The sequence below is a fragment of the Mauremys reevesii genome, linkage group 4, assembly GCF_016161935.1.
Source record: "Mauremys reevesii isolate NIE-2019 linkage group 4, ASM1616193v1, whole genome shotgun sequence".
NCBI lineage: Eukaryota > Metazoa > Chordata > Testudines > Geoemydidae > Mauremys > Mauremys reevesii.
In genome coordinates, this window is record NC_052626.1 from 124,929,294 (window position 1) to 124,954,542 (window position 25,249).

General features: G+C 46.0%; 1 protein-coding gene across 2 annotated transcripts in view; it reads right to left on the minus strand.

The window, feature by feature from the left end:
* Positions 1-797: 797 nt before the first annotated feature.
* Positions 798-25,249, minus strand: part of PKP1 (plakophilin 1) — a 67,606-nt gene continuing 43,154 nt past the window's right edge. For both annotated transcript variants that reach the window (XM_039537679.1, XM_039537680.1), the window contains 11 exons: positions 25,047-25,191; positions 23,571-23,778; positions 21,808-21,985; positions 18,218-18,332; positions 17,499-17,654; positions 16,977-17,153; positions 12,702-12,855; positions 11,801-11,987; positions 6,735-6,819; positions 5,494-5,597; positions 798-3,819 (listed from right to left, as the gene is read on the minus strand). In XM_039537679.1, the coding sequence (XP_039393613.1) occupies positions 5,526-5,597; positions 6,735-6,819; positions 11,801-11,987; positions 12,702-12,855; positions 16,977-17,153; positions 17,499-17,654; positions 18,218-18,332; positions 21,808-21,985; positions 23,571-23,778; positions 25,047-25,191 (1,477 nt within the window). In that variant the 3' untranslated portion in view covers positions 798-3,819; positions 5,494-5,525. The remainder of the gene's footprint in view (positions 3,820-5,493; positions 5,598-6,734; positions 6,820-11,800; positions 11,988-12,701; positions 12,856-16,976; positions 17,154-17,498; positions 17,655-18,217; positions 18,333-21,807; positions 21,986-23,570; positions 23,779-25,046; positions 25,192-25,249) is intronic.

A 25,249-nucleotide genomic window follows, 5' to 3' on the forward strand; every position in this document is an offset into this window, starting at 1 on the left:
CTCTGATGACTAGAAGCCTTCTACCCATTTCCAGCCTAAATCAATGCCTGACCTGTAACATCTTGTGCAAAAGTGTCCTTTATCTTAAATAGCTCTTCTCCCTCGCTGGTGTTTACTCTCTAAATACATTGGGGGGTAATCTGACCACCTCTCAGACCACATTTTGCTAGGCCGAACAAGCCAAGCTTTTTTCAGTCCCCTCTCCAAGGATCAGTTCTACAGTCTCCTGATCACCCAAGTAGCCCTTTCCTGCACCTGGTCCAGTGACTTCATCTTTCTTGAACATGGGGTGGGGGGATTCACATTGTGCATAATAATCCAGGTGAGGAGGTCTGACCAGTTTCAAATGGGCATTTTACTCTTCAGTAGTTCCAACGGCAGGGAAAGCAAAACCACCACCCTCCAGAGAGAAACGTTCAAAGACATTTCAGCCATTTTTATTAGAAGCAAATACATTGCAGCCAAAACAACAGACATTATTCTCACATCTCTACAGCATAGACCGTACAGCTATGGGTGGGTCAGTAACAAAGACAGATGATGATCTGACACTTCCCTTTACTAGGAATTTAAAATACCTAAAACACAGCACATGTGGGGACCCCCTCCCCGCCAAAGCTCACCTCAGCCTAAATTAAGGGAGTTATTTACATGACTAGTGTCCTCTGGAAATATCAGGCCCTAACATTTGTGGCAGGGCCAGCATTGGTGCTGGGTATGTTCCCCCCCGGTAATTCTCTATTCCCCTCCCACCCACCCACTACAAACAAGAGCACATGCTATGTACACTGGGCCTGTTCTCATTGGTATTGCTTTGGGGGTATGCTAAGCCCAATTTTGGCATTCAAACACCAACAAACAAAAAAAATCCAAGGCTCAAAATATACTTAGAATGAGCGGGGAGAATATACTGTCGAGGAGGATGTCACAGTTAAAGATATGCATTTACAAAACAGCGTCTCTCTAAACAGTACAGTGTTACTACTGGGAAGTGAGCGTTACGCCCTTACCACATGTCAGGTGTTTTGCTGAACTCTGTTCTTCTTTGGCAAGTAAGCTGCTTTGAGGGGACACACCCAGCCAATTGGTTGCAGTGACTTCTGTTATCCCAATGGGCCTGATTTTCCTTACAACCATTTTATACCAGCATCGGTCCATTGACTTCAGTAGAGTTACCCCAGATTCACACCATGGTGAGCGGGGAGAATAGAGTCTAATATCACCCATTTTTTACAGGGAATAGTAGCCATAAAATACCTCTGGGAGCACAGTGATGGCTGATAATGTGTGATTTGCCGTATCAGATTAATGGGCTTTCTTATGTGATTCAGTAACTAACCCCATACTAAAGGGACAATATTTTTGAAGCTATTTGTTAGTTTTAGATAAAACTCTCTACTGAAGTAATGGAATTTATACCAGGTATGGATTTGGCCTTTTGAGTTTAGTAATTACTAATAAAATCCTATCGGCTTTATAAAGTATCCAAATACAGCTATTTGTGCCTTAACTAAAGTGATATACTACATTCTGCTATGCTACAACTGACAGTGGTGGTGCCTTAAAATAAAGGCACAGTATGTCAATTAACTGCAAAATTACACTGGGATTCCCTCAGTCTGCCACTGATGCATTTAATAGGTCATCAGGGTCTCCCTATTAACTTTACAGCTATGGACATTCAGCTCCAGAATATCAAAGGCGTGTGCCCCATTTACACATGCAACTCCATGCATGAACTGCAAGCGTACAGTTGTTGAGATTGTGCCTACAACCACCAGTAATGAGAAATGGGATGCCTGCCACTATGCACAATGCACTTGAAAACCGAAAAGATATCTTGCACAAGCAAAGTTTGATGTTCTCCTAAGAACATTTTGAACCACATAAATGGAGCGGTTATGTATTTGAAAGGTATGATGGCATCATGTCCCCAGGCCAAATTCCCTCTTGAGACTGGGACTATGATTTTGTTTAGCCTACAAAGTCTACAAATCCACCCCGGGAAGCTTTATTCTCCATCCATTTCACTTGGCTGACATCCTTGCATAGAAAGGATACAACATGTAGAAATAAACGTGTATGGGTACAAGCAAAGAGATATTGCTCAGCAAGGTGCAAAGGGTTAAAAATGCTTTTTCCATCCCAAGTGAAAAATCAACTGGCTAAAAGCTTCCACTCTACCATTTTCTTCTTGCCTTTTTACCCTGGCTGGAGATCCTCCCGCCAATTCTACTCCACAAGGGTGCAAGTTCTGCCCCTTTGCTCAGACCTAGAAAATAGGCATAGGAGGCCCAACCTAAACTCAGTGAGCCAGATCCCAGCTGCTATAAACTGACAAAACTCCACTGCCAATAACGGAGCTATGCTGCATTGCCCCAGCTGAGGCGCTGACCCTAGACTTTTGCCTCCCAACAAAACACTTGCATTATTTTCCTTCTCTCACTCACTCCCTTAATGATTTCTTTCCGGGAGCTCCAGCGAGCCCTGGAACCTGTAGAATGACTTGCTTGTGCTAAGCAACGGTATCACATGCAGGACACCTAGCACAGGCCTTCTGCAAACGTATTCCATTCACACAGCTGATCCTATCCCTTTCCCCAAACAACACATGTTCGCTCAACAGCACTGGAGATAGTGTGGGCTTTTTCAAAAGAGCAAGACAGAGCCATCAGTTTCATCCTGTTAATGTCATAGAAGAAACTGACTGATTAAGAAGAAATTTAGGTCTTTTCTACCACATACAGGATGAACTGGATAGCATCTGGGACCAGAAAGTATTCCAGACTGTCCTTCCTTAAAGAGCTCTCTTTAACTTCTTTAACCACTCAACTACTCCTATTACTATTTCCAACAGTGATAAAACAGCTGTTTTTCTTTGCCTTTTATCCCCATTTAGTGTGCACTACGTCCCTGGGAAACAATGTCATGTCCCTTTGTCGAGCTGAGCCTATCTAATGCCAAGCTTTTCCAGTTACAGCATTATTAGGAAAGCAATGGAGGCATTTAGTAAGATACGTGTCTTATGTTTAACTGTGGTGTCTTAACTGGTTTGTAGCCTCAGCAGCTTCCATGCTCTAGACTATCTGTGACTAATGTACAGTAACATCCAGCTTATGAGAAGATTTTCCGAGGCCCTGCTTCCAGTGAGATTGCTCAGACATGAATTTGCTTCTTGAGATTTAGAAAGCATGTAACCTATGAGAGAAAATACTTGTCTCTGAATATGAAAGCTGACTTGACAAAGAGTCGAAAGCAGAAAGAAGCCCATGTCCACCAAGTTTAGAAATAACCAGCCATCTAAAACACTATGGTTTGTATCTGTCTACAGTGGCCATCTACAATGAAATAAACACATAGCATATAGTTAGTAGTTTTACATATTTGCATAAGAATGGGTTATGACATGGGTTGGTACAGTTGTGTTTAGTGCATATATACATACACATCTCTATATGGTGGGATTTTCATAAGTGCCTAAGGGGGTGAAGGTGCACGACAACCATTGGCTTTCAGTGGAAACTGCAGGATTAATTGTTTTAGGTGTATCTTTGGAAAATCCCACTTTGTGTGTGTCTGTGTCTCTACACACACACGCAATTTGAAAAAAGGTTATTGACATCCGGAAACTTTAAACTCAAATTCCTCCTCTCCCCACCCTCCCCCCAAAATGCTTTCAAATATCTGTATCAACCACAAAAAATTGTATACTTAGTTTGCTTTACAGTTGGGATTAACTCTATAAACACTGTATATCTGTAATGTCCTAACTAATCCCTTGAGGATTAAGTCATTCCAGACACGAACCAACGATAAACTCTGCAAGGGAAAAACAAACACCTTGATTACTCATTTCAAAATGTTTTTTTCACATTCAGAAATGTCCTCACCCTTTGACGCGCCATAATTCCCACATTCTTTCCCTGTGCTGTTCCCCTCCCCTCCCTGAATCTGTGGTAAAGTTACAAGAACCTGTCAGACTATGATTCTCAGTGGAGATGGTCAAGTTATTCATCACAGCTGAAATTCACCCCTGTGCAGAGGGACTTGATTCCATCATTTTTGCCCCACCACAGGGACATTTTGGGGGGGGCCACAGTGTTTGACCACACAGGACATACTGCAGAAGGGGGCGAATTACTAATTTTGGATGCCCCAATTTCTGGGGAGCCCAAACTCCAGATGTGAAAGGCCTGATGCGTTAGAGATGCTGAGCAGCTCTAGTTCTCTTCAGTTGGAGTTATGGGCAATCAACACCTCTGAAAATCAGGTTCTCCCAGTGGCATGCGATTGTTCATTTGCATCCAAAATGGTGTCTTCCACACAGCATGACATCACGCTCACCATGTGTGTAAGCTCACGCTGTGCAGAGGATATCATTTTGTCCTACAAAATGGTGTCCTCTTTGTGGTGTGACCTCATACATGGTGAATGCAGAAGATGCCATTTTGTTTTCAAGTTTGGGGACTGGACAGAATCATCACATGGGCACAGCCAGTCCTGGGGCATGCAATACATGCTTTGCATAAAACGATGGCATGCCACTGGGCCCTACGTCTCAGGTTTCTTGACCAAAAATTGAGGCAATGAATTTTAGTGAGTACTTCAAAATCCTGGTGGCCTTAACTTCTCAGCCTTGGGTTCCCTAGCTGGAATATGCAGGCCCTATTACACTTCTTAGCTATCTCAATGGGCTTTTCTGAGGACTAATGAGGCTCATAAAGTGCCTAGAAGCTGTTAAGTGCCATATTAAATTTGGGAATCATTCCATGCTGATCACAAGGTCTGATTAACGTGACTTGTGGTTCAAGAACTGACATGTTCTTGGAGAAAGCTGAAACAGAAGCTGCATTCTGTAAACTGATGTTGAACACTTCATATTCTAGCTTGGAAAAAAAAGGTCAAAGCCACTGAAGGGCTGTCCTGGTTGTAGAGAGGTTTCGTGGTCACATCACATGCTCTGTTCTATGTGGTAGGCCCTGTCCAAACATTGAGAAGGTACAGTCTCTGTCCTGCCGACCTCATCTGTGTAGCTGTTACACCATGTGAGTCGGAAGGAAATGACTTCCCTACATCTTAGCCCAATGAGGCAATTTCTGCATTAGAAGCAGCAAGAGCTGATGACTGGATTTTTTTCCTCCCCTATTGAAAATTTTGACTGTTTATTGAAAAACCAAAAATGGGAAATTTTTGTTGGCCTAAAACTAAGTTTTTGGCCAAAAAGGTATTTGATGGAAAGTTAAAAGTTTCTTAAAAAAGCACTTTTAGTGAAAAATTTCACTGACTCAAAAAAACCCCATTTTCTGGTGAAACAGGGTTTTCATGGAATATTTGCAATTGGCCCTAGAAACAGCCTCACATGCTTACCACTTAACTAAATGTGAGTGAGTGGAGCAGCATTTACATGACATGACGCTGCTCCTGGTGTCAAGGCACCATCTTGTTTGTCCTTGAACACCATGTTTTTTCCAGCAGTGACAATCCCCTTCTCACCTGCAGGCTGAACCTGTACTGAAGGTCTCTTCTTAGAATCTGGAAGACAGGGTCCTGAAAGTGCTCCCGGTTAAGGATCCCAACATGTTCTTATCAAATCCTTGCTGCAGAATGAGACATGGAAGTTATTGGAAGACAGTTAATGCAGGTAACTTGCAAATCACTAATTATCTAACATCATCACCCATGAGTCAAATTCCTCTGTCCTACCTCAAAGACCACCTGCATCCAGCAAGTTGGCTGCGTGCACTATATCTTTTGCAGAAACGTTAATGTTGCATGCACCTTGTGCAATCTTTTGCCTGCACAAAGCATGCAATGTGCATGCAAACAGTCATAGTTACTGAGGGAATGAGTCTTTCCTGCATTGTCTTCCCTCTATAGATAGCAGGACCTCAACCCACCTTGCTGAGGAAATATCATTGCCTATACTGGAAAGACACTAAAGATCAGGTATGTACGATGCACATTTGTGCAAGGACCATGTATAAAATTTGCTAGAGTGACTCTGTCTTGTCAAATTGGAGGTGGAATTGGTGTCTTAAGGAGAGCTGCTATAAGGTTAAAAACAGAAAAAACCCTCACCATCAACCTTTGTGTGGATTTGAGGCCCACAAGTTGCACTCATTTTCCGCACACTGCCCCTTCCCCTCAGTCAATCCTTTTACTCCCTGCTGCTGTTGGCTTTCCATGGTGTGGGGAGGAGAACCCCAGTTTAGTGAAATAAATCAGTCTGGAGCAAAGAGGCTAGTTCCGACTCTGTAGGTTTAGGGATTCTGCTGGGGAAGGAGAGGGGACCTGACAAATGCTGGCTGCTTCTCTTGTTGGTCTAACGGATTATTCTGTCCTGAAGCAGGGGTGGTGACTACAGGGCAGGTCTGGGGACAAAAGAGGAAGTGTGGGAATAGAGAAAAGGAACCCTTGTTGGGGGCTGTCACAATCACTTCTCCTCTAGTCACACAAGTTAGGGACTCCGTGGAGCTGCTTCTCCCACTTGTGCTGGCTTTGCACCAGTGGATCTGCATGGGCCTCAATGGAGTTATTTACACCAATGTAAACGAGAGGCGAATGGGGCCCATATGTTGGTGGGCAGCTCTATGGGCACTCCCAAAGCCCCAGGCTTTTCTCGTAGACACTGGCAATATTCAACACTGACTTACACCCCTCGCAAATTCATTGACCTCAGTGGGTGAATCCAGTTAGCTGAGAGTCAGGAAAAGGCTAACACTTAGCTTTCTCACCTGTTTGAGAATGCCCTGGAGCTCCCTGTGTGACCACAGATCACCCAGCAGGAGGCGAGCGGCTTCAGCTGCTTTTGGACAGGAGCTGGAAGGATGAAAGAAATCCAGTGACTCTTAGCTGGCCACAGCCCACCAATGCCCCTCGCAGCATGGTGTGAACCAGCTCCCCCATTGCAGAGGGTTGGCCAGCCACAATGGAGATCATTCAACTACATGCTCACAGGTTGCCTTGAAGACATCATTTGGGCAAATGCCAAGGAGGGACGGGGATTTCTGGGATGGTCCAAAGGGGAGTAACTCAGAGGAATGGGAGGAAGCTGAGCTAAAGAGACACTTCTGAACTGTCGAATCTAAACAGCTGCAAGTTAGGAGGGAAATGGCATAAGCGCCATTGTGGGACTCCTTTGGAATTAGATAGCACAGATCACTCAGTAAAACAATAGAAGGAACAACCTCGCACTGCTTCGTGGGGACAGCTGAGATGTGACTTAGAAGAAATAATAATACAGGTTGAACCTCTCTAGTCCGGCACTCTCTGGTCCTGCACCATCCATGGTCCAGCATGATTTTATTTGGGATTTTTTATGTTTTATCTACTTATTGCCTTGTGCAACACAGTAAGTTTGTGTAATGACACTAACCATTTGTTATGAAGAGAGACAGTACTTCTGGGCTAGGCAGCGTTGCAAGCGGTGTTCCGTTTATTCGCCTCGGCGAGAAAAAAATAAAAAGGGACCCGCTCGCTATAATATTGACCTCCCATGGTTTAGCAAATTCTCTGGTTCGGCACTGATCAGGTCCAAAGGTGCCGGACCTGTACTTGTACCACCCCTGAAGTCCTTACTCAACAAAACTTAATGGGAGTTTGCCCAAGTAACAACTTTGTGAACAAGACTCAGGCCTTCAGGCATTTGCTTCAGGTCTTCCTAAGATTTTGGAACACTTCAGACCAGAACTGGATCCAAACTTCACTGCTGGCTCTGATCGTTATAACAGGCCCGATATAAACCCTGACAACCCCAGACTTTCAGAGAGTTCTGACCCAGTTTGTACTCTGCAACTTGGCCCCAGCTCTAGCCAAAACCTGGACAATGAAGTGCTAGAAAGCAACTCACGCAGGTACGTGGCCAGTTCTCGGTGTGACACAACTGCGTGCACATGGCCACGCAAATAGCAGCAGCAGCTGCTGGTCAGACTATGTGAAATGAAGTCAACTGACCATTGGTAAAAACTGGCCCCTCCAAACACTTTAAAACAGGTGGAAAAATTACAGGCAATGATTTCTGCTGAGAGAGGTGGTCAGTTAATACTAGGGCCGGTGTTAAAAGTGGATGGATTTTTGACTCTGGAAATCTTTCGGCCTGTGACAAACTAGAGGTTCTACCCAGTTAATCCCCAAAGGAATGCTGCAAACCTGTAGCAGATTAAGGGTCTGATCCAATTCCTAATGAATCTTTCCATTGACTAATGGAAAGCTGGATTGGTCCTTATTCACCAGAGGTTGCAACAGTCCCTGGGAGGTGGGAGATCCCTGTTCCAGTCCCTGTACAGAAGGGGGATTGGAACTGGAACTGGGATCTCCCACAGCTTGGGCAGGTAGCCAGCCACAGGGAACAGAAGAGTGATTTGCATTTTATTAAAAGGGCCCAGAGAGGGTGGATCCCTGTTCAAAATCCTTCCCCTCAGCAGGCTCAGAGGGGAATTGACCAAGGAGATCCAGCATCCCAGGTGAACACCCTAACCACTATACTATAAACAGGGTCAGCTTCAGGCACCAGTTAAAGAAGCAGGTGCTTGGGGTGGCCAATACAAAGGGGCAGCACTCCGTCCGCTACTGGGGCGGCACATCTGGGTCTTCAGCGGGAATTCGGCGATGGGTCCCTCAGTCCCTCTCTTCCCCTTTGAGCTGCCGCCAAAGTGCCACTGAAGAGGAAGAGAGGGAGCGAAGGACCTACCACTGAAGAGTGGCGTGGTGCGATTGAGCTACCGCCGAACTGCCGCCGATCGGCCTTTTTTTTTTTTTTTTTCCCCTGCCACTTGCGGCAGCAGAAAACCTGGAGCCGGCCCTGACTATAGAGGGGTTCACATGCTTAGCAGTTGCTTGGTCCAATCAGTGGTTAATTAGAATGGAACAGCTTCAACAGGACAGCCTGCAAGACTTGCTGTTTAAATCACTTCTCCTCAGGTCCAAGCAAGACTTGAACTCAATTCTCTAGCACTCTAAGGACTTACCCTAGCAAACAGGCTACAGAGGACTTCTAAGGCTTAGGCCCAATTAATAGTTAATGAAAGTGGAACAGTGTCAACAGAAAAGCCAGGGCAGCTCCTTGTTCAAATCCTTTCAAGACAGTAGGTAGCTGGAGGACTCAAGCCCCCACACCACTGTATTATAGAAGGCTGTTTACAGCTGTTTTTTCCCCAATTCATATTTAATTAAAGAAGACTAGCTTCAGCAGGTAAGACAGAAGGAAAATGCTGTTTAAATCCCCTCTTTTCATCTGGAACAGGGAAGAATTGTGCCAGGGTCACCACCATTTCAGATAAGTCCCTAACCACTTGGCTACAGAGGATGTCCTGTTGTTGTGTCTTGCTTTGGCCCAATTAATAGTTAATTAAAGTGGAACAGCTTCAGCAGAAGAGACCAAGGGAGCCCCACCTCAGCATACTTCTAAGTCCAGCAGTTGGGACATTCTCTTGCAATGTAGGAGAACGCTGCTCAAATCCCGTCTCAGCAAATAGCAGGTGATTGAACCAAACCCTCCCAGAGTCTAGGTGAGCATCCAAAACACTGGACTAGAGAGTGATTCTTAGGCTCTCTGTGGCCCAATTAATGGTTAATTATTTCATTAAAGTGAAACCACTTCAAGAAGAGATGGAGAGCAACCTACATCACAGAATCCCTGGGGTCAGGGATCAGGGCACTCACCTGAAAGAGGGTAGATCCCTGTTCCCATCCCTTCCCATCAAGCACAAGGGGAAATGAAGCAGGGTCCCCACATCCCAGCTGAGGGCCCAAGCCACTGAGGTAAGAGTTAGACAGGAGACAGCCACCTCCTTCCCCATCTCCCCTGGCTGTGCTCTGTGGTGCTGGGAAAGGTACTTGACAATCCCACGAAATGGTGTAGGCACCTAAGTCACCTGACTCCCGGCAAGGGGTTCCTGGCTGTGGATCGCAAGCAGAGATAGGGACCAAACTCTGTGACCGGCCAGGCTTAGCATGGCTTCCCACCCCCTCGGCACCTCCCCCAGTGGCTGGCTTAGGTGGCTCCCTGCCTAGCGTGCTGGCTTTTGTGGATCCCATTCTGAGGTGCCTGCCTCTCCCCATTCACTGACGAGGGAGCCTAAGCACCTAACTCAGGCTTAGGGGGTCCCATTGTTCTTCCAGTGGTTTTCTAGGCATCTAAAAGTGAGGGCTGGTAACATGGCGTATTGCTGCACCTAGGTCCCTTTGTGCTGAGACAGTGGGGAGCTAAGACCGGGTCTACTTGGCCTGTATTACAGGCAAGCAGCTCGGCGACTAAGGGGGCTAAGAATGGACATGACTCAGGCAAACAGCTCTGAGACCAAAGAGGGGTGGTTGGGTTCACACCACAGACACAGCGCTGAGTCCCCGGGAGCTGAGAGTGGGCCTGCTTTGTGAGTGCCACAAGCACGGAGATCACTGGGGAATGCAGAATAGGCCCCATCAGTGCGTGCCAGAGCCGCACCCCCAAAACCAGGGTGGGGAATTGAGAACAAGCAGTCTCACTGCATGCCCTAGACACAGAGCCCTGAGCCTGGGGTGCCCAAATGGGAGTGTGAGGGGCATTCTGGAGCTCCCCTTTCCCCCTGCACTCCTGTGGGAGGGAGGGGAAGGCACAGGATGAGAAGAGTGCTATACAAGCTCTAGCAAGTAATGGTGCAGTGCTTGGGTGCTGCTCATGAAGTCTGCCTGCCCATTCTGCGCCTCCTGTCACTTTTCCCTGTGTGCCTTCTCCACAGCTCCAAATGCTTCTCTGACTGGCTGAGCTTTCTCCAAGACGAGTCTCATCTCATCTTCTGGGAGAACCTCATTGCTCCTTCAGGCGCCAAGTGCCAGCCAGTTCAAGCAATTCTCTGCCTCATTTATGAGTTTGTGGATTCTACTGCCATGGTTATATGCTTTCCTCAGAGCCTGGCTGATGACTGAAGCACCAAGTGGATAGTGCATTGGACTGTGACTCAGGAGACCTGGGTTTGATTCCTGACTCTAGCATTGGCCTGCAGGTTGACCTTGCCTCGGTTTCCCCACCTGTAAAATTAGGATAATGATCCTGGCTTTCTTTGTCAAGCACTTTCTATGAGTATCGTTAGTAATAACAATAATGCTGGGAACCCAGAGTTATAGCACCTGATTGAATAAGAGGTAGATGGGATTCATAACAACATCACTGATATTTAGGGCTGGGATGTTCAATGGAAGTTAGGTGCCCAAATTCCTATTGAATTCAATGGGATGTAGGTTCCTAAGTCCCTTAGGCTATGTCTATGCTGCAGCTTGGAGGTGTGCCTCCCAGCACGGGTAGATAGACTCACACACAAAATAGCAGTGTGGAGGTTGCAGCAGGGCAGTGGCTCAGGCTAGCTGCGAGAGTCGAAGCCCACCTGACCCCTGGATCTGAGCTCAGGTGGCTTGCCTGAGCCACGGCCCCTGCCACAACATCCACACTGCTAGCGTTAGCAGCTCCAGCAGAGCTAGTGCGAGTCTGCCTACCTGTGCAGGGAATCACACCTCCCCGCTGCAGTGCACAGGCTCCCATGCAAGCCCCAGTGTAGCTGTAGAGGGGTCCTCCCTGAGAAGTTAGCACTTCCCATTTGTCACCACAAGATGGTATCTGAGATTCAGCAGTAATCTCCCTTAACAAACATCAGGGGCTTCTCAGCCCTTACAGTGAGATAGTACCCGGTGACCACTGGGACTGTCACTAAACAGCATTGCATCAGGGATGCAGTTGTTCCGGGCCCAATGGGCATGTGCACAAGTTGGCTGCATAGTCTCTTAACGTGCTTGCACATGGCTCCCCAGTCTCCTCCTCGCCATCACTTACCCATTTCGGCACAGGTTTACTACATTATTTAGCATGCTGCTCGTCAAGTAAGGCTTGGCCATCTGTGGGTTGGACATGATTAGGTTCCGCATGGTGTAGCAAGCAGAGGACATAATATCTCCAAAGTTGCTGTTGTTCCCGGACTGGAAGGCCAGGAGACGGGACACATCTGGAAGCACCTGAGGAGCTAAAGAGGAGGAATATTCCAATCAGGACTGAAATAAAAACCAGCGCAGATCAATCAGATACTTGAGTAAGTACTATGCAACAGAAGGGCTGCAGAATCAGGCCCTATGTGAGGCATTAATAATCACACAATAGCCGCTAAGGCCTAGATCTCAAAGGTATCTATGTGCCTAACTCAACGGGAATTACACACCTAAATACCTTTGAGGATCTGGTCCTATTTGATCTAAGCAATAATGATGAACATGGCTTGGTGTCACAAGCGGTGAGGTTCGGGAAACCGTATACACCACCCCAAGAAGCCAAGTCCAACCCAACCAAGGGAAACACTGCCTCTCCCAGAAAGAGGCCCAGAGAAACCAGCTGTTCTATCTTATCCATGAAGCATGCCAGGAATCAAGTGAGAGGCCCACTAATGGGGTGAGGTAACATTTGTTAACCAGACTGCACACTACTCCAAAAGACATCAGCTGAGGGTTCCTCATGGTGGCTATAGATCAGGACAAATAGCATCTCTTGGCCAGCGTCACAGCCCTGATGCTCACCAGCTGTGGGGAAGGGACGTGTGACATCAGTGCATTGGTTTGGTGACTCTACGTCCAGTGGTGATGCTTGGCATAGTTCAGCTGATGGGTTTACAACAGAAGGTGGGCTTGTGAAAGAAGGGGAGAGGCTAGACAACCCCTCGGAAACGGCCTTTATGGAAGCTCCTTACCCATGGTTTTGTGGAGAATAGGATGCCGGGACATGTTGCTCAGCAAGGAAGCCCCAGATCGGACAACTTCACTGTTACTGGATTGGAGGAGCCGTGCTATACGAGGCAAACCCTTCTCCTTTAAGCCAATCAGCTGGCTCATTGCATTAGACATCTAGGGGACAAATTAGAATTTGTTAGTGACAGCCAACCCATGCAGGCCAGGTGTATTCTATACAGCATTTCTGGGTATACACACTATAGACAGCAAAGTATAGCTAGGTAATACAATAATCATCAATATCATACTTTATTCTTCTGTAGCCTCTTGGATCCAAATCCTCAAAAGGTATTTAGGTGCCTAACTCCCATTTATTTCAATGAGAATTAGGTGCCTAAACACCTTTGAGGATCTAGGTCTCTCCTATGCATCCCTTTCTGTCCATGAACAACTTATATTAGGGCTGGAGAGTCAGTCTCGCCTCAGCCTGCTTGGCCGGGGGGAAACAAGGTGGTGAGGTTTATGAGTTAAATCCGATCAGCATTAATAGGAGGGTTTTGAGTTTCATGCACAAACTGCCCCTCTCCTGCCACCCCTCACATCCCAGGAGGAACAAACCACTTCTTGTACAGCTAAATGATACTTTTAAAAAGACAGGCACTTGCATGAAGTTCTGTCCTTGTTTACACTGGTGTAAATCCAGAGTGAATCCATTGGCTTGATGCATGCTCAGCAACTCCGAAAATCAGTCCATTTAGTTAGGTGCCTACATACGGACACAGGAGCCTTGTTTTTTGAATTCTTGGCCTCAGAGACCAACAATGAACAAGCTGCTAAACAATTTTATGATGTTGCCAGACAGCTGCATTCTTTCTTCCAATAAGGGCATGTCTTATTGGCACAGGATCTTTTCTTCTTTCGGGTAATCAGCTGCATCGCTACCACCACTGCATTCTACTGGGTTGAGATGACAGACAACTTAATTACCCTCCCTGAGTGCAGAACAGACATATGCTGTGTTACCTATTGGTGCTAACAGGATTGAGATAAGTATCCCAGAACACTGAGGAGAGAGAACAGATCCACTAGTCTGTAACCAAAAGGGCTAAAGGATTCTGTTCTGCAAACTCCCTGCACGTAGAATTCTGTCATCTTCAAGGGAAGATCTGTCCGAGAAAAGCTTATAGGATAGGCGTTTGCAAATTTCCTTTGCAAGTTTCCCCCTTGCAGTGTTGAGCTCATTAAAATTCACATTTGCACATGAAAAGATATTCCCATGGGAAAAAAAAATCACATACTTCTATGTCATTTATGTGCTGCTTTTGTTTTATGCTCTGCAGTTCATCTCATGGCAAACCTGCACTACTCTAGGAAATTTGGGGAGGGCAAACAGAGATCAATATAAGGAAACATGCCAGAAATCTTAGTTGAAAGGAACATGGATCTAACACACAAGGCATAGTATGTCCCAGATTTCAGCCAAAAGACTCAGCTTAACAAAATGAAGTTTATTAATTGCATACAAATACTACATTTCAACAAATCTCTATAGAAGAGACCTGGAATCTTCATGGCAGGAAATCTGAGTACGGTGATTGTTCCAGTAATAGAATTCTGAACAGTGCAACACAGTTTAGCATTCCATTCCATTTCCCCCATTAAGTTCTACATTCCTACCATTCATAAAACTCTACCTTCCAGAGTCAGTAACTCACCTCACCAATCTCCCTTTTCCTTTGTTGACAAGTTTTTTCCTAAACTACATAACCAATCCCAGCGCAAACCTGGGATTTTCAAAGGTGTCTAAGGGAATTAGACACCCAGCTGTAAAGGAGGGGAAAAATGGTTTTGGAAAGGATTCTGAAAATTGGCTTTATTTTGAATCGGAAATTCTCTGCGAAGGAAAATTCTGAAGAGAAAAAAGGGTTTCAGGGTAGTAGGAATGTTCATTTCCACAAAACCATTTCTTCTCAATGCCTACTTTAAAAACAATTAGTATAATCTAGTATTTTTAAAAACTGAAACAAAATGTCATTTCAAAATGAAAAATCAAAACGTTTTGTTCCAAAAAACATCAAACCAGATGTTTCAACATTGTTTTGGAAGAAAACCACAAAAATAAAGAACTGCCAAAGTTCTAGTGAAATCAACCTGATGTCATGAAGCGTTTTGATTTAGGCAGAGCTGCATATCCCAGTGGCATGTGGTTCCATCAAAGTTTCCCAAACCAGCTCTACCCAACTCCCATTGAAAGTCAAATTCCCTATGCCCCTTTGAGGATCCTCACCCCACTGACAAAAGGGATAATTTTCTCAGATTTGAAAGAAATCAAAGCTTTTCATGTCCAAAGACTGAGCAAATCAAGGCTGGCAGTTTAGTTTCATCCTTTTACCAACTAGACATGCAGCAGAAGACTTCCCCTGAGGCATCATCAGGTGGCCTTTGGGTGGGATGCCATAACTCTGTGCTGTGTGCGCATAGGACCCCAGTAACAAGCAAGTGCTGAGAGAATGCAGCTCGGCTGATGAGGCAACTCATGGAGTCGGACACCAATCAGGTGGTCAAGGGACATCTACATAGAACACATCACTGGATGTCGGCAATACCAGGAGGGATGAGCTGGAGTGCCGATGAGAAGCGCATTCAGGAAAGTAACAAATACTTTCCTCGTGGATTGTATTTTCTATGGATAACCTACCTACTTCTCAATTACTGAGGGACAATCTCCACTCATTGATATATTTTGGTTTCCACAATCAAATCTCTGTACAACTTTTCATGAGCGATGTACCCGAGTATTCGGATTCTAATATCTAAAGTGTATTGTTAAATCTATTCACCTAAATTTGGGTTATTGTTGATTATGTACTCTATGTATCATATGACTTTTAAAAAACTAACTTTGTATTTGTGGATAATCCAAGCACTATACCCAAATGTACAAACACTCTTTTTCCAACCTATGTATTACCGTATATACTCGTTCATAAGCTGAATTTCTTTGGTAAAAAAGGGAAACATCAGAGAAGGGGTCAGCTTATGAACGCATATAGAGAGGGAGAGGTGGGATGCACCCCCACCAACAGAGGGGGCAAGGAGAGGCAGCACAGCCAGCAGAACCAGAAGGGAAGAGGAAGGGCCAGAGTCTCTCTGCTTCTGGCCACCCTGCTCTCCCTCAGCCTCCAAAGCAGCTGCAGCTCTGGGGATGGCAGGCTGTGGCCATGCCGCTCGGTCCCACCCCCCCAGAGCAGGCTGTGGCAGTGCTGCCTGGTCCGCCGGAGCATGCTGTGGCCGTGCCGCCCAGCCTGCCGGAGCAGCTCCGCCCAGGCCAGAGACATCCTTCCTGACCCGCCCCAGCTAATGTGGGAAGGGATGGAATGGGGAGAGTGCAGGGGTCCTGGGGTAGGGGTGGGGCAGGGAGGGGTTACATGGGGAGGGGTCATGTGGGGAGGTCCTGGGTTAGGGGTGGGGTCAAGTGGGGAGTGGCCATAGAGGTTACTCCCCTGACTCCCAGCTTCTCCCCCTCCAAAATTTTCCCCACCAGTTGCTGTCCCGGCCCATCAGGGTAAGCAGCTGGCGCGCCAGGACACTTTGTTTACTTAGGTTTACCTCTGTGCCTGCAGTCGCTCGAGGTAAGCAAACCATCTCGGCCCACCAGCGGCTTATCCTGATGGCCCAGGAGCCAAAGTTTGCCAACTCCTGAATTATAGGGTCAGCTTATGAACGGGTCATAAAAACTTTCCATTTTTACTTATCCATCTTGGGGGAGTCGGCTTATAAAACGAACTGCGATCTACCTAGCCATCTCACTCAAATTAAAATCAACCAAGTTTAGGCAAGAACAAGCCCAGATCTTCACCATGCCCATCCCCTATTTTGCACACATACAAACAGTGTCTTAGGCCCAATCCTTCCTACTTTGACACACAGACCTCAAAAGACAACACAACCAGGGTACTTCTGCTGGGTGAAGGCCACGAAGAGTGTGTGCTGTGCAGCTATGTCCATCGTTGCTAGCGTGGAGGAAGGTTTGGGGTGTCAGCCCTAGCCAGGGGAGTGTTGAGGGTGTGTCCAGCGGATCCGTGGACTAAATCCTCAGTGCACTCTGTGTCGAATGTGTGCGGGTAATGGCATTAGAGTTTAATGCTGTAGTAGAAAACGTGGAGCAATTCTACTGGTGCTCTGCAATTTAGAAGAGGTGTCTGTCCCCTGCAGAGCCCATTGGGGGGTGGGTGGGTGGTTGGGTGTGTGTGAGAGAGTGAGAGAGAGAGAGAAATAGAGAGAAGAGCGCTCACCAGTCCTCTGCTTGCAGTGAGGTTCTGCAGGGCCCCAGCACAGGCCTCGAGGGTGGCATCTTTCTTGCTCTGGTCCATCAGGTTCAGGTATGTGCGGATGGCATCAGAATGATAGAGCCAGCTGGGCCCTCTGGGTTTGTACTCCTCATCGGGAATGGGTAGAACATACTCATCGTTCTAAGGGAAAGTAAAAGATTGACATCCAGGAGCCTGGCATTTTCTACACGAATCACACTTCGTTATCCTTGGTGGCTTGGGCGGTCGATCACGTATAAATATCTGCATGCACCCGTGCACCTATTGCATACAGACGACACATCTAGTGTGGTCTGGCATATGCTGCCAGCCTCTCAACTCGCCCAGGTGTACCAACTGGAGGACATGTGACTCCTATGTAACTCCTCAGACCCCCTTTCTGGCCCTGATAATGCAGGGGCAGGGCAGCTCTTCACTCGAACCCAGTGACTGGGGCAGAGTGAACGGTGCATTTTGCAAGCACTCAGAATCAGGAGCACATCTTACCTCCAGCTTCCCACTCCTGCTGTTGAAGCAGCCTGTGAGGGTCTTGTCCACATAGGCATTCCTGGCCACGTGGTTGAGCTGGGTGTATTTATTGGGCACCTCGGCATCCAGGCGGTAGGACAGATTGTGCAGGATACAGATGCAGTTCTCCACAGACTGAAATCAGCCCACAAAAAAACACAACAGTTTTACTATCAGACAGGAACATGGAACAGTATGCACATTGTAACAATATTTAGTGACAGTCAATGACATCTTGCAGTATAAGGTGGATAAACTCTGCTGCCGGAACATAAATATAATACACCAAACTCTGAGGTCCTTACTCTGATTTTTCTTACGGCTTGTCTACATGGGGACATTCCAGAAAGTTAATCTGAATTAATTTTTAAAGAGGATTACTTAAACCACATTAAATCCCTGTGTGGATGCTCTTATTTGGAGTTAGAGTTGCCTTAATCTGATTTAGTTTAATTCACTTCCAATTCACTTCTAAATCAGAGCCAGATTTTCAGAAGCGTCCAGCACTCAGCAGCGACTATTGTGACATGTAGGCCATAATTTTCAAAAGAGCTCTGAATCCATTTGCGCACCAAACTCAATAGCCGGACTATCAAAAGAGCTGTGCAGGTTCAGTGCTCAGGGTGTATTACTAGGAGGCTAGGGCTAGGCACAGGCCGATGAACTGTGTGTAAGTGAGAAGCTCATATGTCTAGTACCTTGTCATCAGGCCGGCTAGCAGCCACACAATTCTGGGTATAAGTCATGACTGAGTCAATCAGGCCAGGGTAGTTTCTCATGGTGTGACGTCCAGCATCTGCAGAACTCAGGTTTCTGAAGGAAGACATTTTATAAAATGTAGGGAGATAAAGCAAGACAGATAAGCAGCTCCATTAGCTGGGTATTTTCCATCAGCCACTGAGCTCCACACATAACTCTGTTTGAATTCAACCTGCTTGGAAGGATTGCCTTTATAGGGTGAAATTCACCTCTCTGCAGGGGGATCGAACAAGGCCAATGCACCACCTAAGTCCCACTTCAACTCTGACGATTAAAGTGGGACCTAGATGGTGTATAGGCCTTGTCACATTACTCTCCAGAGGGGTGAATTTCATCCATGGAGATTTTCCTTTTAGGGTAAGTCCAGAGGGAAGATATTCCCTTAGAGAGAACAATCCTACCAGTATACGATTTTTCCTTAGAGACAATGTATGTACAGTGAGGACATGCAGGATATCTGCTTAGAGTTATTTCCAGAGAGAGGGTTGAAAAATGAGTAGCTGGAGATTGCCATAGAGAACCAGGAGCAACCTTCAACTGGCGTAGGTCAGTGTAGCATCATTACCACACTGCTCTTTCTAAACAAGCACATTTATTCTTAAGGTGAAAGTGTTACAGAGAAAACATATTAAATCAATACAACAACTGACATGCACGGTAATAAGCTTACCAGAGATCACCCCGAAATCCAACAGGGGCTCAGGCTGGTGACCAGTCCTTCAAACCTCACAGAGGGTTTTCTGTGGTTATCAGTTCATAACACCTTTTTCTCAGAACAAGAACCCCCATGACTCTCTGAGTCCCTCCTTTCTACTGTCTGGGCCTCTGATCTTGTCTCCGTGTGACAGGTGACCACCATGACCAGCACACAAAGGTCCCCTCCTCAAGGTGAAGCTTCAAAAAGTACATTGTTTAAAAGTCTCCTTTGAAGCTCCTAACATTTCCCAGGGTTTACATGAGTCATGTCTCTCCCCTAGAGACACTATATACGATCTCACAACGATATGAACTCCTAAAATACTTTAACTGAATTCAGTAAGGTTTAGCTTGATCCAATAAGGCTTGTCCTGGATACTTCAGGAATTTGTCATCTCTCTCACACAGGGGACACCAGGTTTTAAGAAAAAGCGGCAAAACTTAGATTTAAGTGGTGGTGGTCTCACTGCACTATATTCTGGATAAAGTGTCGGCTAAGACAGCAGAGTTTTAGCAGCAGCATGAAATGATCTTGTTTTAATGCACCGGTAGCTCACAAATGAGTGGTTTGCAATAGCTCACAGACACCTGCCAGACAGAAACTCTTAAGAAACCTGAGTGGCTAGGCTTTTGTCAATGATCAGATATTATTACAGACCCATTTTAGGCCCAAACTGACCTCAAGTTTGGCACTATCTCCATGGCATTGCTATGCATTACGGGCACAAGAAATGACAAACCAGTGCACAGAAGACTGCCCCTGCCCCCTGGATGGCTATTTTTGCAGTATCCTCTGATACTGCCATTTCTCCATTAACACGTATCCGCATATCTGAGCTCCAGTGCCTTTAGAGGGATTGAGCAGATGACAGCCCTGCTTACAAGAACCATCCTGCTGCGTAACTGTGCACGGAAAGTTCTCCTCCAAGAGAGGGATGGAGGCAGTAACGCACTGTCCTTCAGAAGTGATCTCTAGCCTCAAAGGGCTGAGACTTTTGGGGGCTGATAGTGACAGGCAGAGAAATCTGCAGTCCCTTCTGCAGTCCGCCTAGTCAGTTTCACAAGAGAATGCAGCTCCCATTAGCTAGTGCGTCTGGTAAGGGCGCGGTCTGTTGCTACACCCCCTAAGGCACAGCTTCAGTTCGTTAAAGTACCTAATTATACAGCTTTTTCATCTCCCCACTGAGTTGTTCCCAACGTGAACTCCCTGTGGGGGAGCTGGAGGCTGGTAGAAGAAACTGCAAGTCAGGACGAAGATCTTCATGCTAAGAAAATCTCTGGCTTTTCCAAGAAAGAAATAAAACCATCCCATGCCCATATATGAGCCTCTCACTTTGACACTGACACTTACACTGGGATGGGCCAACACCCAGTGACTGTAACTGGAATGAAAGGATCCAGTATAAAAAAAGGGAATCAGCTGGAATTTGCTGGCAAGAGATAGTCATTAGAGCTGGATCGAAAATGTAGAGGTTTAGTCCCGCGCAGAAAATTTTGACTTTTCATCAAATAACGGAAAACAATTTTTGTTTTTGTTTTTTTGGCAATCAACATTTAAAAAAATTCAGCTGAAACCTGAAAATTTTTGGCCCAAACCTACCAACCTCTTTCCCACACCCAAAATTCCTTGTTTTGGCTAAAAATTTTCAAAAAGTTTTCTAATGAAAAATCAAAACTTTTCAAGGAAACAAGACACTTTCTGTGAAATTTTTTTATCTTATCAAAAACTCAATTTTCTGTTGAAAAACGAGTTCAGTGGAAAATGTTCATCTAGCTCTAGATACCATGAAAACTTTATGAATAGGCTTGGCAGAATTTCACTTGTAACTTTTTAAAATCATGAATGGTGTGGAGAAAGTGAATAGGGAAGTTCACGTAAAACAAGAACCAGGTGTCACCCAATGACATTAATAGGCAGCAGGTTTAAAACAAACATAAGGAGATACTTCTTCACAACACAGAGTTGGCCTGTGGAACTCGTTGCCTGAGGATGTTGTGCAGGTCGAAAGTATAGCTGGGTTCCAAAGAGAACTAGATACATTCATGGAGGATAGGTCCATCAACGGCTATTAGTCAAGATGGTCAGAGACACAACCCCATGCTCTTCGTTTCCCTAAACCTCTGACTGCCAGAAGCTGGGAGTGAACAATGGGAGATGGATCACTTAACAATTGCCCTGTTTTGTTCATTCCCTCTGAAGCACCTGGCATTGGCCACTGTAGGAAGACAGGATATTGGACTAGATGGACCATTGGTCTGACCCAGTATGGCCGTTCTTATGTTCTTATAATTTTGATGGATAATATCAATCATGCTTATTTTAAGCATTTTTTTTATCAATTTAAATGTTCACAGTTGCAGGAAATTTTGGGAAATCAGACAATAATTAATGACAATAGATGCTGAGATTCAAAAAGTCAAAGGTTTATAACTTAAAATACAAATTGTCAACATCACGTCAAAATATACAAAGTAAATATCCTTAAATCAAACTCTAATAAGTTCTCAAGAGACATTTTTCTTACTTTGCTTGTCTGTAAATTGAGATTATTATCGATTGAAATATTTTTCATCAGTTTGGGTGTGTATGGTGAAATCAACGTTCACTGACATTTACCAATAAAAATCTAATCCTTCCAAGTCTATTTATGAAGGAGCATTCGGAGGAGGGTGGCATTTCCAGCAAAGATGGAAAATCTTACTTTTGTGTCTAACTGCCAGCTGTGTAGATATGGCACCTGTTTTCCCTAATCCATTTTAGACTCATCAACACAAGGGGCCAGTTGTTAGCATAGCCTCAAAGGGTGTGAGTGATGCTTGTCTGCTGACCTACCTCAAACAGCCTGTAGCATTGAAGAACACCTCGGGGTCAACAATTTCTCTTGTCCTATTACTGACCCCATCAGACCAGCCCGAGAAAGGGATGATAACACAATCTGTCAAGACAGGGAGGGCTTCGTGTATCAAATCTTCTTTCAGCTCATCAGTGGAGGACAGGTTCCACAGCAGCCCTAGAAAGAAAGTGCAAGACAAACATGACCTCAAGGTCTCGATGCAGTAAAGGCTTGAATCTCCTCTCACTAACATTGTAACTAGGGAATAACTCCATGAAAGTTACATCCATGGAAAACTTGTGCAAAGAAGAAGAGGATCAAGCTCTAGGTCTACAACTGAGGCATTCAAGACAGCTTCCAGGTTTGGAGAGAGATGCTCTGGTCCAATCTCCCCGTCCAATCCCAGCTTCAACCAGGGGCGGCTCTAGGTATTTTGCTGTCCCAAGCACGGCAAGCAGGCTGCCTTCGGTGGCTTGCCTGAGGTAGGTCTGCCGAAGCCGCGGGACCAGAGGATCCTCCGCAGGCATGCTGCTGAAGGCAACCTGCCTGTTGCCCTCGCGACGACCGGCAGGATGCCCCCCGTGGCTTGCTGCCCCAGGCACGCGTTTGGCGTGCCTGGTGCCTGAAGCCACCCCTGGCTCTAACAGAAAAGGGAGTTTCATCTGAAACCAACCAATATGCCACTCCATGATCAACCTGTGTAGTGCTGTGTGTACAGTTCAAACCAAGCTTTCCAGTACAGACCCAGAATGTCACCTCTTCTACCTAGTCCATGTTATCTTGAGAAGGGTCTTGAACCTAGTTCTCACATAATGCACTGTACTAGCTCAGTGGTCTCCACCCTTTCCAGGCAACAAAAACCTCTTGTATTTCAGGCTCACTGCCTCCTATTTAATCATGTGCCCTCTAACCCACCATGGGACTTGGGCATACTCTAAATTCTAGTTTCTGAGTATATACAGTTAAATGGGAGATGGTAGAGGCATCACAGTGGCCTGGGACAGAGGCCCCCTATTACAGTTTAGAATGGAGCCTGGTGTCCCAGCCTCAAAGATCATATTTCTGTATACATTTCAGTCTGGGGCAGTGAGGGGAGTGGACCATCTATCCAAGGCTCAAGTACACTATAATCAAATACAACTCGGGCTGACCCACTGTTAGCACATGCACTTGATCCCAGTAGAACTCAACTCTTCAGGAAAAGCCTAGGACTCTAAACAAACTGTGCAATACTCTCTGAAATAAACCCCCAAATCTCAGCTCCTGTCCAACCAGGAAGGGGAACTAAGTGCCAGAGGATGGGACCCTCCCTTGAGAATGCCCTGGACACAGCTCTCAGATGATCACACGTAGGCCCTGATAGCTCAAAAGCCCTCAATGGTCACAGCTGTGGTGGTAAACTGGTCGGATAGGTGTCATCTCTAAGTCTTAGACCTGATTCACGGGCCAGTGGTTGGGAACCCCTGCCACCGTGTGCAAGAGCCACAAAGCTGATAAACTGAGCAATCCAGGGGCCTGATCCTGCACTGCCTCGCACTTTGTGTTGTCATTTGCACCTGGGGAAAGTGAGTGCAAAGTGTCATGCCGGTCTGGTAGTGTTGTACTTTGCATAGGTGCACATGGCAACGCAAGGTGCCAGGCAGGTGAGACTCAGGCCCCAATGTCTAGGAGCCAGATCCCCAAGTGTTATAGGCTGGTATGGAAGTCAGTGTAGCTATCCTAAGGTGCACCAGCTGAGGATCTCTCGTTTGCTTGAATGTACCTGTCAGCTGTTTCTGTATTTCAGTGTTCGGAGTTCTCCTTAGGAGGCTCACACATTCTCTTATCCCATTCTGCCGTCGGGTTTCTAACTTGTTGGCAGGATTTCTGAAGACCAGGTTTCTAAGAGCCCCAGCTGCAGCCTGCTGGACATTTTGGTTTGGGCTGCGGAGGAGTTCTATTAGCTTGCCAATTCCACCCAGCCGGTAGACCTGTGAAAGGGGAAGACAGACAAGGATCAGCATCCCATGAAAAGCTCATCTATTTGCTCTGCTGCATTAAAAGATCACGGCAATAGACGTTAACGCAAGAAGACAGCATAGTGTGTACTAAGTGGAAATTAAAAGATACCCTGAGCATTACAAGCTGGCTAGACCCAAAATACTCCATTCTTCACAAGGCAGTCAAATGGGTTGATAGCTGTAGTCAAGAGAGTCTGTGCTGATTGCCTTGATGACTAGGGTATCAGAGTAGTGAGGCAGTGTGGCCTAGTGGACAGAGCACTGGCCTGGGACCAACTGGGTTCTATTCCCGGCTCTGTTATTGACCTGCTTTGATGTTGGACAAGTCACTTCACAGCTCTGTGCCTCAGTTTCCCCTTCTGTAAACACAGGGATAATGAATGATTCCTCTTTTGCAAAGCACTCTACACTCTACCAATGAAAAGAGCTAGGTATTATTATTAACAGATGTCAGCAATTAAGACTTGCAAGTAATGACCATGGGCCAGATCCTCAGCTGCAGTAAATTAGCGTTTGCTCCCACTGACTTCAGCATGCTACACTGATTTCCGTCACCTGAGGATATGGCCTCATGAGTGTTATTACTGCAGTGAAAAATTACCTACAGATGACCTTATAATTGTGATATAACAACATTCCCTAGTGCTTTACCTGCACCCAGAAACCATAGGCTACATTCAGAGGCAACATGTATGTTGGTGTAATACACACTCAGAATCAAGGGGCCAAATTCCAGGCTGATATGTAAGGGGAGGTGGGCATGAATCTAAGTCTAAGGCAGCCTAGAATTGATGTAACATACATGTTGATGAGACTGGGGGAAGGCAGCAGCCACACAAGCTCAGACTCTCTGTAGACCGGTATGTTTAATTAGCCTCAGCACTGAATTGGTCCTACCTCTCTAAAGTAACCAGAGCCCCTGTGAAAGGAATTCATTGCTGTGAGCCTAGGGGCTAGCGAAACCACCTGCTCATAAATGAATGAATGAATTGAATGAATGAATGAAACTGTCAGCTGGGAAAAAATGCCTTGATATTTGGAAGCCTCACTTAATGAACCTTGGGGCACATTTTCAGAAAGTGCAAGCCCCAGAAGTCCAGTTGAAGGCAATGGAAAATAAAGATATTTGGCACTGCTTGAAAATCAGGCTCCAGATGTCTCACATGGACCTTCTAAAATGAAGGCACCCTGACCTAGAGCCCACTTTTGAAAATGCAGCTGGGAACAAGTTAGTTTACCTCTTGCTTGGCAGATTCATCCTGGAAGCAGGTGTGCTGGAGGTAGTACGCACCCATGGCTTGAGATTTCTCATCCGAGGAGCACAGGAGCTGTATGGCTTTCTGGATGGTCATTGCCACGCTATCCAACTCATCATTGCATATTCTAAACAAAAAGAAGGGAAAGGAATGGATCAGTCAGCACGTGGCAAAGTGCAAGATGC